General features: G+C 35.0%; 1 protein-coding gene across 1 annotated transcript in view; it reads left to right on the top strand.

Annotated features, from left to right (window-relative positions):
* GTDC1 (glycosyltransferase like domain containing 1) overlaps positions 1 to 11319 on the top strand; it is a 260937-nt gene extending 249618 nt beyond the window's left edge. The window contains 4 exon segments of the mRNA XM_012807129.2: positions 4519 to 4589; positions 5294 to 5385; positions 10202 to 10255; positions 10257 to 11319. Of these exon segments, the coding sequence (XP_012662583.2) occupies positions 4519 to 4589; positions 5294 to 5385; positions 10202 to 10255; positions 10257 to 10286 (247 nt within the window). The 3' untranslated portion in view covers positions 10287 to 11319.
* The last annotated feature ends 809 nt before the right edge of the window (positions 11320 to 12128 follow it).

Below are 12128 nucleotides of genomic sequence, written 5' to 3'. Positions count from 1 at the left end.
GTCAGTACTACACTTTCTGGTGATTGTGAATTTGTTTCCCCCCACCCCCCACCCCTATACAGTCATGTATGGGTAAGGACCAGCCTTTCTGATGTTGTCATCTCAACAGCTAAGCATGAATTCTTTGGAGTGGCAATGTAAGTCTTTTCTATTTGTGATATGTGGTAAAGCAATCTCTAATCAGTTTTACTCTGTGCATTTGCCAGCAGCGAATTTCAAATAATGCATCAAAATTCATTGATCAGAAGAAATGCAGTAAACTCTACCTTATGTTGTCAGTACTACACTTTCTGGTGATTGTGAATTTGTTTCCCCCCACCCCCCACCCCTATACAGTCATGTATGGGTAAGGACCAGCCTTTCTGATGTCTTCTTTCAGGACCTTGAATTAAACTTTCTATTGTGGATATATGTGAATGAGTTCATAATTTTTATCAGAACATCCTCCTTTTTTAGCATACTGTGTGGATTTTTACAACTCCTATAAATATTACCTACCCATCAAGACAAAATCCTGAATCTAATATGGTTTTGAAAAGAAAAAAAGATTAAACTAATGTATGATGGATGTTAATGTCCTGTGCATAGGAACAGTCTATCATGTCCTCCCTATCATCATGAAGGAGGACGTGAAGGAATAGCAGAGCCCAGATAAATGAATGAAACGAGCACTGTCTAATAGACCTCAGGTGGGTGGGAGTAGCTGCTGAATTTCTGAATGTAAAGCGTAATAGCATAAAGGTCCTTTTCCTTGCTGAATCTGACAAAAATGTGATCATTTCTAATAATTTTAAATAGATTAACATAAGAAAAGCACATGTACGTTTCAAATAGGCCTCCATTTTACTGGCATACATTTGTAATATTTATAGCATACTCTGTATGTACATACAGGCACTTCTATATGCTTCTGTGTGTGTGTTTGAGACAAGGCAGAACACATCTGAGTCTTTGTCTTCTGACTTTAAAGCATGAATCATAGAGTCAAAGTCATTTGATTTACCCTTTCGAAAGAACTTTCACAAGGGATTACTTAAAAATCTCCTTCAAAATGCCACCAAAAATTGTTTAGAAACTTGCCAGCCAAACTAAGATAATTTCTAGATGGGCTTTTAAAAATGTTGTCCACAGAACTTTTGAAAGGAGATGAATTTCATTAACTTGCTCTAGAAGAATACTCATCAGATACACAGAAGTTATCCAGGAAAATGCAGATAAATTGGGGATTGTAAATGGAGACACTTAGAAATGTGGCTAATTTTCTTTCTTACCCACTGAAGCAAAGACAGGCTCTGAAAAGGACCAGGTACTGGGGTCCCTCCCCACAGCCCTGGGCAGATGGACCACTACCACTCGGCTTCACGCTGGCTCATTTACTTAGTGTTTTGCAATCCTTAATGTGCACAGCTGGCAGCTGAATGCAGGTTTGATACTAACAGTTTAGACATCTTTAGATGTAGCAGATGGAAAATTTTACACAAATAAAGTAGGAGAAAGTGTGCAATTAGGTTTTTATCTGCAGTTACATGATGCATCCTCTGTTTTAGTTTAGAACATCACCTTAGTGGGTGGTCATGATCTTTTCTTGTATCCAGGCCCTACCTTCTTGACACCACATTTGATGCTGGCTAAATGCCCAAGCACCAAACTTTTGTTTTTGTTGAGTGTGAATGAAATAGGGAATGCAACAATCAGCAAAGCAAAAGGCATACCATCAGTGAGACTGTAACAGTCCAGTACATTATGGTTACATTCCTTGCTAGTTAAGTCACTATGGTAAAATCCTTGGCAGGATTTTTTTCAATAGTTTATTCATGATGTTCATTATTATGAGTTGTAAAGAGTATGAGAATTTCATTTTTAAAATGTCTTATGGAATGTATCACTTTCTTAGATCTTGTAGACATGCTGTGGAAACCATAACATAAAATATGAGTTACTTACAATAACTAATTTTAATCCCATCTGCTAAGTATGACAACATTAGCATTTCCACTTAATTAAAAACACCCTTAAAGCAGCAATGTTTTAATCACTCCATTTTATTTACTCTCCTCCAGTGTCACTTATAATTGTAACTTTTTATTTTTTAATAATGAGGGATTTTTTTTTCTCCTTGCATCACACAAAAAAGTGCTGTCGATAATTAGCAGTCTTCTGTTATTAGTAGACTCAGGTGTCACAACTGTGTCTCATCCTCATTACAGTAAAAAATTTCACCTATCAGATTCATTATTGCTAGATAATGCGACTGAGAGCCTTTGCAGGCCCTCCAGAAAAGTAATTCAGCCAAGCAAAATTATCAGCTAATTATATTTAGAATCAAAAGCCCAACAACTATTTGCAGATAAATTGTATGAATTGAAGTGAATAGATCTGAATATTAAGATTCATAGATTTAGCAGATGATTTGTTAATTGGAATAAAAAGGTCATTTACTAGTCATTTTAACAATAGATCAATTGGAACTCTATTTATTATTTAACTGGTAGTGCATAAGAATTGAAATGATGAATAATTGTATTATTGTCATGAGATGATAATTTTTTAAAAAACAAGAAAATAAGAGAAACCTATGAGAATGGATTTTATTTATTTGTTTTTAAATACTGTGTCCTGTTTAACATATTTTGAAACATAGTCCTGATCTAAAGAATGTATGTAATAAGGTTCAATATTTTAACAAGTCAAAAATATAACCAAAAGAGATGGTGGTTTGTTTCTTGGTGAATTAGAAATATAAGCATGAATAAGATAATTTATAAATAAAAGTTGAAATCCAAATTTGTAAATTTTTTCTTCCTAACCCAAATAGTGCCATTCCTGTCTTACTGTATTTTAATTAGCAGAGGTTTTTTTGGAAATGGCATGGTACATACTCATACGATGACTCAAAATGTAACTTGGCCTGCAATTTTCTTTCGGGGAACAGAATACTCTAATTCAAATCCATTATTAAAAAGCAGATAACATGTGCACTTTCTGAAATGCCTATGACTTCATTCTTTTGATTGTATGTAATTATAGGAGAATGTTCATATGTATTTGCTTTTTGATTGGCACAGCAGTTTAGACCTGAATGTCTTTCCGATAAAAGTGCATATTTTCTTTTGGTCCATAAAGAATATCACTGGTTTATATGCTCAAAACTTTTGTTAATGTTTTATAATATAGTCACAGTGCAGTTTATAGCCCTGCTTATAATAAGCATTTCTTTGTGTACTTTATGTATGTAAAGAAAGAAATATTAGAGATTAGTTTGGATTCTGAAACTAAGAATTGGTCACTAAAACCTGTGCCTTCCTACTGTGTCATCCTGTGTGTAACTTCCACTAGTTCTCAAGCAAAGCTTTAAAACTCAGTGTTTTTCCAAAATTTGCAGCTTAAAGTAAATACTTTTCATTTGGACTAATTTCAGTTAACATAATAAAATAGGGAAAAACATCACCCACTTAAAAACAGCTTAAATTGCATGTACTTTGTTACTATAAATAAATAAGGTAAACATTGACATGACTTCAAATTATTCTTGGGTTGAAAAAAATCTGCAGTTCAAAATAAATTTTGCCTTTGGTCAACATGTTGGATGCAATTCAAAGTTTCTCAAAAACTAAACATATTTTAAGGAGTGTTTTGAATTTCACTGCATAATTTCTAGCCAACAGAAATGACAGTGGTATCTTTAAAGTCTATTACATGTCAGATCAATAGCCATTATGCGGGCTGACACAACCATGGAGAGGCCGTACCTTCCTGCTACTTAACCCTTACTGTCGTGACCTCCTGTGACGTAAAGAAAAACCTCCCAGAGGTGGTCCCCGGGCAGAAATGCCCTCACAAAGTGAAACTTGTGCGTTTGTTTAATAATAAAAATATTCTTTTCTGATAAAATGGAAAGTGAGCTGAATTTTTAATCAAGAAAGCAGAATGTTCATTAAAGTAATTGTCCTGAGAATTTTTCAACAAAAGAGGGAAGAGTTGTATTTTCTGCATAATAACAAATTGTTTTGAAGCATGAGCTTAAAATGAAAATGCCCCATTACAACAGATTGTAAATTTTTTTCTGATGCTTTTAAAAGTGCCTCAATCACTTCTACGACTACAGTGCTAAAGTATTTGCTATTTTATTTAAACATTTTTGAAAAATGAACATTCTGAGGCTTTGCAGCGTTATTAAGAAAAGCTGTCCGTACTTTACCATGTTGTTACATGTGTTTATCTGCTGATTATAAAATGTGTTAAACAGTATTTTAAAAACAAAAAAAAATGCAGAGCTGCGCTTTGATTAATTCAGTGAACAAAACATATGCTGCTGGTTCTGTTCTAAGAAATTCATATATGATCAATAAAATCTTTTAAAAGAGCAACTTTGGCTTTTAGGATTGTACTGCCGACCACGTTTTTTGGTCCCACTTAGCTCTGGGCTTATACTGTTAACGTAGGCAAACAAAACCACTTTCTGGCTACAATGGTCATGCTTCTTATTTTAATCTATTCTTCTTTCTAAAATTTCTTTAGGTTGGAAGCTGTGTACTGTGGTTGTTACCCACTTTGTCCCAAAGATTTGGTTTATCCTGAAATATTTCCAGGTAGCTGCTTTAATGTGTATTAATCTTTGTTGAGATTTAATACATGATTCATGTTAAATTAGAAAGTTTGAAAATAAACTTAGGCAGGAGCAATTGTTTATTTGGCAAGTCAACATGTTAGTGTTAAGGAAAATTTTATGTGTTTTAATACATTAGAGTAAGCTTATATTTACCATCTGTTCTTTTAAGATAACAAAAAAGCAAGTTTTCAAATAGCATTCTTCATTGTTAGCATACACATCCCATAATGATGGATTTTTATAATCAGGTCAGTGTTACTCAATTGCTTACAGATTTTTTTTTTTAATGACATACACAGAGAAAAATCAAGGACTGAAAGTCACACCAAATTATTTAAACAATCGACTAGTTAATAATATGCAACTGTTGTACAGGGTACATACGGCTATAGTACCAGTTCTTTGAAAAAATTCTCATCACTAAATATATCACATATGCATTGTGTTACATTAGAATAATGTATTTTAATCACCCAGAGGAGATGTCTAAACAGCACAACTACACAGTCTTATTTAGCATTAAACATCCTTGTGAGCTGAGGTAACCTTATAAAATCATGCTTAAATAATGTACAACACGAGGCGGCACAGAGCAATATGCATTTTTAATTAGTAAAGTGACTAATATCGAGTGTGTGCTTTGAGGTTTTTGTTTCATTAAAAATGTATCTGTTTTTCCTGCAGCTGAATATCTGTATTCTACACCTGAACAGCTTTCAAAAAGGCTCCAGAATTTCTGCAAGAGACCAGACATTATAAGAAAACATCTCTATAAGGTAGTTACTGAGAAGAGATTTACATGGTATAAATGCCATATTGAAGTACAAAGAAAAATCTTTAAAAAAAAAAACATTTAATTAACATACTAATGTTTAAAGGAAACATGCTAGGGAGGGATATTAGTTGTTACACTAACAAGGATTAATTAAACTGGATGCCAGTTGTATTAACCTAGGTCTTATGAAATACGTGCACTTAATGCATGGTACATGCTTTTTTTTTTAATTTATTGTTTTCTAAGATGACTGTCCTTTACATTTAGCCCCCAGAGGCTTATAAAAATGAACCTGGATTAATGTAACTCATTAGTTTAAAAGGAAGTAAAGGAAAGATTCTACAATTATACTAATGAGGATAAGCCTTTCTTCCCATCATAATGAAATCTTGAGTCCTCAAAAATTCAGGTGAATGACATGAGTGAAGTTTCATGTTCATTTTTGAACTACTTTAAAATTGACTGAATATTTCCCTTGTCCAGTTTAATAAAATGACACAAAAATCCTCAGTTTGTTCAAACTGCCAGTCTCCTCTCTGAATGCAAAGGCAAAAGGGAAATAGTAGAAATAGCATCATTATTCAGTCTCCTCATTCATTATCTTTTTTCCTTGTTCGAATCCAGAGTTTTAAGTGGTTTGAAATAACAGCACAAAGAGAGGCCCTACTAAAAGTCTAAATAATTGAACTAGGATAAATCTGCTTTACTAGTTAGGAAGGTGGCTCTAGGCCATGAGTAATATACTTTTTTATATTCTTAGAATGCAGCATTTTCATTTTACATAAATTCTGTATAGTTTACAATCTAGCAGTTTTATAATCTAGCATATTTTATTTTTCCTATGTTAATATATAACCTTCCACGTGAAATACAGTTCTCAGCTTTTTTTCTCTGTCTATTCTTTCCCTGTCCGTGGCCTAAAATACGTATTTACATGGTGATACATCAAAACATGACTTTGTTTCTGCAGGAAATAGTTAAACTTCAAGAAAAAGGGAGAGAACCAAAAATGCAATTTAACACCCAATTTCAAGCTCATTATCTTTCATTGTCTATTAACTTGGCAATGGTTCAGAAGGTAGCTCATAATAGTTTAAAATGCTGACTGAACAGTTCCAGCTTCAGTATTACTCCTTGAGTCAATACTATTGTATTGTGTACATGCGAAGCTTCACAGAGAAAACGGTCCTCCAAGGTTTACCTCAATATTTAGTAATTTTTAAAGTTCAGTAGCAGTTTTGTTTATATAAAATACTAATCAAATAGTTTCCCATGTGGTAGACTGTCAAAATATGCAGATTATGAAAATTAAGGAAATAGAGTAAGTACTAGTACAAATGGATTCATTTTTTAAAGATGACACAAAGCTATTTTCAATGAGTTCTCAGTCAAATTATTGATTTTTCCCCTTTGGGTACATTTTTGATGAAGAATTTGTAAATTATTTCCACCATCAAATTTTACCAGTGTTCCGCGTTGCTTTAGCTTAGGCTTTATTAACCCTGTTATTCTGCATCTGCAAATTTTAAGCATTTTAAAAGTCATTGCAACAAGTTGCCTCTAGTTAGAAAAGAAAGCAGATCTCCAGTTGGAATATTTTAAAAACAGCTACTGTCATAACATAGCTATAATTATTTATTTTAGAAACAACTTCTAGAAAAATTCTGAAAGAAGGATAGCTTAGCGAGTTGCTATTAATACACCAAATTTTTCCTCATATAGCTGAAAAAATAACCTGTACCTTAAATGTTATTCCAGTGAGCTATTATATGTTCGTACTTACATACATTTTAGTGTGTACATCATAAAATCTTCCACCTCAAAGTTTTATGAATTAGTAATGCATGCCCAAGTATTCATAAGAATTTATAATTTATTTTTAAGAATTTTCTGCCATGGATTTTTCCCTTATAAATTTGTAATACACCATCACATATGTCTTCATTCACAGATCTTAGTGACATTGTGACTAGAAATCTCAAAAATTAATAAAGTAGTTCAAAATTACAAGTAATCAAGAGCTTTATGATACAATTATTAGGAAAATAGGGCATGGTATTGAGTTAAAAATCACAGTAGGGACCACAGATTTAGTTTGTTTGTGATAGGATTTAGAGCCAAAACAAACAAGAAAAATCCTTCTAAAACTTCATAATAAAATACAATAAGTTAGGGTAATTTTTACCTTATATTTTATCAATATACTCATATTCAGGTAACATTTACTTTTACTAAATACTAGAGAATTATCTCCTCTGAGGCAGCTTTTTACCTACTTTTCCTATGCAGTGGAAGCTCTTTTGTGTGTACTGTGAAGAGAATGTTGAGGGTTATTTTTAGATTATTTCATTGGACAGTGCTGTTTTGCTTTTATAAAACATATGCTTCTAAGATCTAAAAGGAGAGAATGTCACTGAATTCTTTAATTTGTTCCTTTTACATTTTATACCTTACTCTTTTTCTGTTGTTCAAAGTTTACATTTTAAAATCATTTCGACTTCTTATCATATAGAGTTCACTTTAGGATAAGATTTTTCATATGGATTCACACTTAGAAATTTAATGACTAGAATAAGGCTACTAACACTTGGCTTTCTTCTCACATGAGACATTATACTTTCAATATGAGTGAGAGTTTTGGGGCTATAACTTGAAGCAGAATTTGAAACAGAATGCTAGTAACTAAAAAGCAGAAACAGAATTTACTTTTTTTCTTAAAGTGACTCTTTCTATTAAAGAACACTGTGTCCATAACTTCTCACCTGAAATCGTTTCAGACCTGAAATGTTTGAAATCCTCATGTGCATACAAGTGTGTTCTCACTTACTCTCTTACACACATGCACGCACACCCTCATGCACACACACGCGCATGCACACACACATTTTTCTTAGGCTTTCTTAAGCTCCTCAGAAAAATCCAATGCGTGCAAAAATTAGATGCTTCTTAATAATTTTAAAAATCTAAAACCATCTTCTGAATCTTAAAAAATCTAAAGCCACTTCTTAAAAAGTTGATGTCTACAGTTCAGGCATTGGCTGTAACCTCCTTCCACCGTCAGAACATGTCTTTCTAGGTTTGTCAAATGCATGGAACACATACTTGACACATGGATAACATAGAGAACTTTTTCATGACACCCAAGCCTAAGTGGGACACAAGTTTCTATAAGTAATAAATAATAAAACAATCAGCCAAGGATAGACTTCTTACACCAATGGTAGTTCTTCCTTTCTAACCCAAGCAAGTCTACTACTGGGAAGTTGTATTTTTTTACTTCACTTTTACTATGTGAATTTACTTAATAAAATTTTTTAGTAATTATTTGAGATCCGTGTTTTATGTTTCTAGAGAACCTTGAGCATTATATCTCAAAATAATGTAGAAAAAATATATGTGGCCATTCCCCAACACCAGTATTGAAAATAGCACCAGAGTACAAGTGAGGCAATTGTACGAGACAGATGTCACCTAGACACAGAAGACGTCTTATTCCCTTTGCATTTTTTATTGTTCATATTGATAAACTGAGTGATAAGTCTGCAGTTTAAAGAGAGACCAATGCGGTTCTTTTTTTTCGAGTGACCTAGAGTTTCTTAAGATTTTTCAGATGATAGCTGCTGATATTTTTGTTCTCTTCTTCACGTCTTTTTGGAGGAGAGAAGAATTTTTTAGATTTCTACCTAAGACGAATTCCAAACAATGATTAAGCTCAGAGTTCAGATTCAATGCCTAGACAAGCCATTTGTGGTTGTCTTAATTATGTCAGGCTCTATCTCCCCAAACCACAGCCACGCCACTTTAAGTTTCCTTGAAGAAGCCTGGTCACTTCGTAGTCTCCTTTCCATTTGAGCTTCGCTCTGTGCATACAAGTGCCTCTGAATAGGTGTTTGGTGCTCGCCGGTTTTCACATGGCTCCACCGTCCTTTCCTTTCCCTTTAAAATGGAAACATTAATGCTGTGACATTTTAAGAACATCTGAGATCTCACAAGTACACCAGACGATTCAGGCAAATCCTCAGTCTCTCTGTCCCCTGCCTTCTCGCTGCCCTGTTTCGTTCTCTCTGTCCCTCCTTCTGGTCCTTCTTTGCCTCTTCCTCCAGTTTCATGTATTCTGGTGTTCCTCTGATTTGTCTAAATAAAATAAAAGGAGAAAACCTTTTATCCTAGATATGCTTTGGCTGATTAATATCAGCTAGAGGTTTTGGTTTCTTGTGTTTCTCTGCTGTTCATTTGCAGCCTGACCGTAGCTGATTTTCCTGGCCTCTGTATGATTCCTTCATAAACCTGGAAGATTTTTTTTTTCAGTCTTAATAGCACATTTCCCCTGAGGTATGGCCATAATGAAATAATGAATATAAACCTGTTTGTAAACGTGAAGTGCTTTATAAATTCCATGTAATAGTAACAGCATTTATCTTTGTGTCTTGACCACTTAAAAGTAAAATTTACATTCACAAAAACATGTATTAAGAGTGTTGTGTATCTTGTGTTTATAAAAGTTAAAAGTTGGATGATAAACTTCGAATAGCTGTCATCCATAACATAAACCAGGAAATACGTGTGCAGCAGAATGTACCCATTTGCAAAAAACAGTAGCCTGCTTGTATGGTTGGAAATGCAGTTGCACTTTAAACCAATCAGAAACTGGGATTTCTTGAGGTGCTGAAACTGGAGAACCATTTACTTGGTGGCTTTTTGAAACATAATTGACGTAAGTGATTCAGATTTGCAATATAAATTTTCGGCATACTTTTCGTCTTTCAGTCATTAATGCTTCTTCCTTCCTTCTCTTCTCTCCCTCCCCCTTGTTACAGGGTGAAATGGCTCCATTTTCTTGGGCAGCCCTACATGGTAAATTCAGGTCTCTGCTTAACAACAGAACCTAGGGAAGATTTGTGACAGATGGGGCTAAGTCACAAACTTGCAGCCTAAGGCAGAATCTGAAGAACTTTCCAGAGTGTGCCCATATTTACCTGATCAGAGAGAAAAGAAAATCTGCAGAGGAAGCTGAGCCTGGCTGCTTGTCATAGCTGACACAGAGCCATCTGCCACAAACCTGTGGCGGCTTCAGATCTCCAATCCCTGCCACCACCCCAACTCAAATTAAATACAGATTCCTAGAGACGTTATGATGGTTACACATGTCCTCGGCATCACATGTAGGAGACTGTTCAAAAAAAATATGTGGCCTGTTGTATAACCGCACTCATGTATCCCATATGTGGTGCCACATTGAATTTCCGGTTGAATCCGTTTTTATCCTTTGTACTGGATGACATGGTGCCTGAATTCTTTCTTTTCGCCGACACGATGGCAGCCAAACTGCAGCTTCAAACGCTCACACTTGGCTGGGTTTCTACCTAGGTTGCCAGGTTATCATCGGAGCCTTCTTGTGTCCTCAGAGGGCCACAGGGCCTGAAAGGAGGATCAGAGTGCTCCCAGACTAATTGGGCAGCCATCTCGGAATTGTTTGTGGGCAAAGGGCTGCTTTAGCACTTTTCTTTTAGTAAATTAATGACTCTCAGGCACAGGGGTTTTTAAGTGAAGGTATTAATAAGAGGTCTGGCAGGTATTCCCATGATTCTCAGAGTTACATTTGCATTTAATTAATCTTAAAGAAAGTTGCAAGATAAACAGCTGTAATTCGGACAAACATGGCAAATATAGTAAAATGGGGCCATCTCACCCATAAAGTGAACTCTGAGATACTTGTCTTATTTTTTTTCCGGGAGTAAAAATACTTTTAACAAAACCAGTAATTGTTGTATAAATATTGCTCAAAAATATTTGCATCCAGCTACAAATGTAATCTTTTCGAGATCAATCACTTATGATTCCAATAGTCAAGCTGCTGTATTTGTTGATATAAAGATGTTTTGAATGGCTAGATTGTAAAATAAATTTTTAATAAAGTGCCCACTGCAATTTTTAATTAGCATATTCATTTACGTGTTGTGTATACATCTATCTGTATGTTTCTCACTAAACATTTCCTTGTGACAGAGACAAGGAATACAATTGTTTCTTTTCCGGATGAACAAGGATCTGTTTTGCAAATGTTTGTAAGATATTATGACATTTCCAAGATTTTCTTTGCATTCTGGAAAGCAGGAGGTAAACATTTGTAGTCATTAAGGTAAAGTCTGTTGATAAACCATCCTCTGTTTACTGACAGGTAAATTGTAACTTTCCTAGATTTTGAAATGAATAAGTTCTATATGCCACAGAGTGAGGCGCAGCCGGGGAAAGGTGGCAAGACAAGAGCTGAGCCAGGCTCTGTGGGTTCTAGAGGCATCCAAGGTAGAGCAGGCAATGGGACACAAGTCCACTAGGTCCCATTTGACAGGTAGCAAAATCGAAAGCAGGAAATAAATCAAGTTAGGGAGCCAGACAGCCCTGGGGTAAAGGCAGGATTGCAGATCAAAGGCAGGGTACAGAGTCTGTGAGGCCTGGGAACTTAAACGCGGGAGGAAGCAGCAGAAACACGCTCTGCCTTTGAACAGAGACGCCTCTCTTCCACCTACACAAGACCCACAATATACATATGATGGGCCACCACAGCACTGGCTTCCAGTCCTCCAGAGAAGTCCCAGAACAGACTACCTCCTCACCCATAAAACAGTGGGCTCAGGAGCTATTTTGGTAGTCCCTCCTAGACTAAGACAGTGGAGCTCAGAATGTGGCAGCTGCGCTGCTTTTGAGATGAAAACTGAAGGTTAAAATATGAGTGAGGAGTTCTTA

The sequence above is a fragment of the Otolemur garnettii genome, unplaced genomic scaffold, assembly GCF_000181295.1.
Source record: "Otolemur garnettii isolate 467f Iridium unplaced genomic scaffold, OtoGar3 scaffold00064, whole genome shotgun sequence".
In the NCBI taxonomy this organism is placed as follows: domain Eukaryota; kingdom Metazoa; phylum Chordata; class Mammalia; order Primates; family Galagidae; genus Otolemur; species Otolemur garnettii.
The sequence above is the reverse complement of the archived record's forward strand: the minus strand, read 5'-3'. Positions and strand labels throughout refer to the sequence as shown.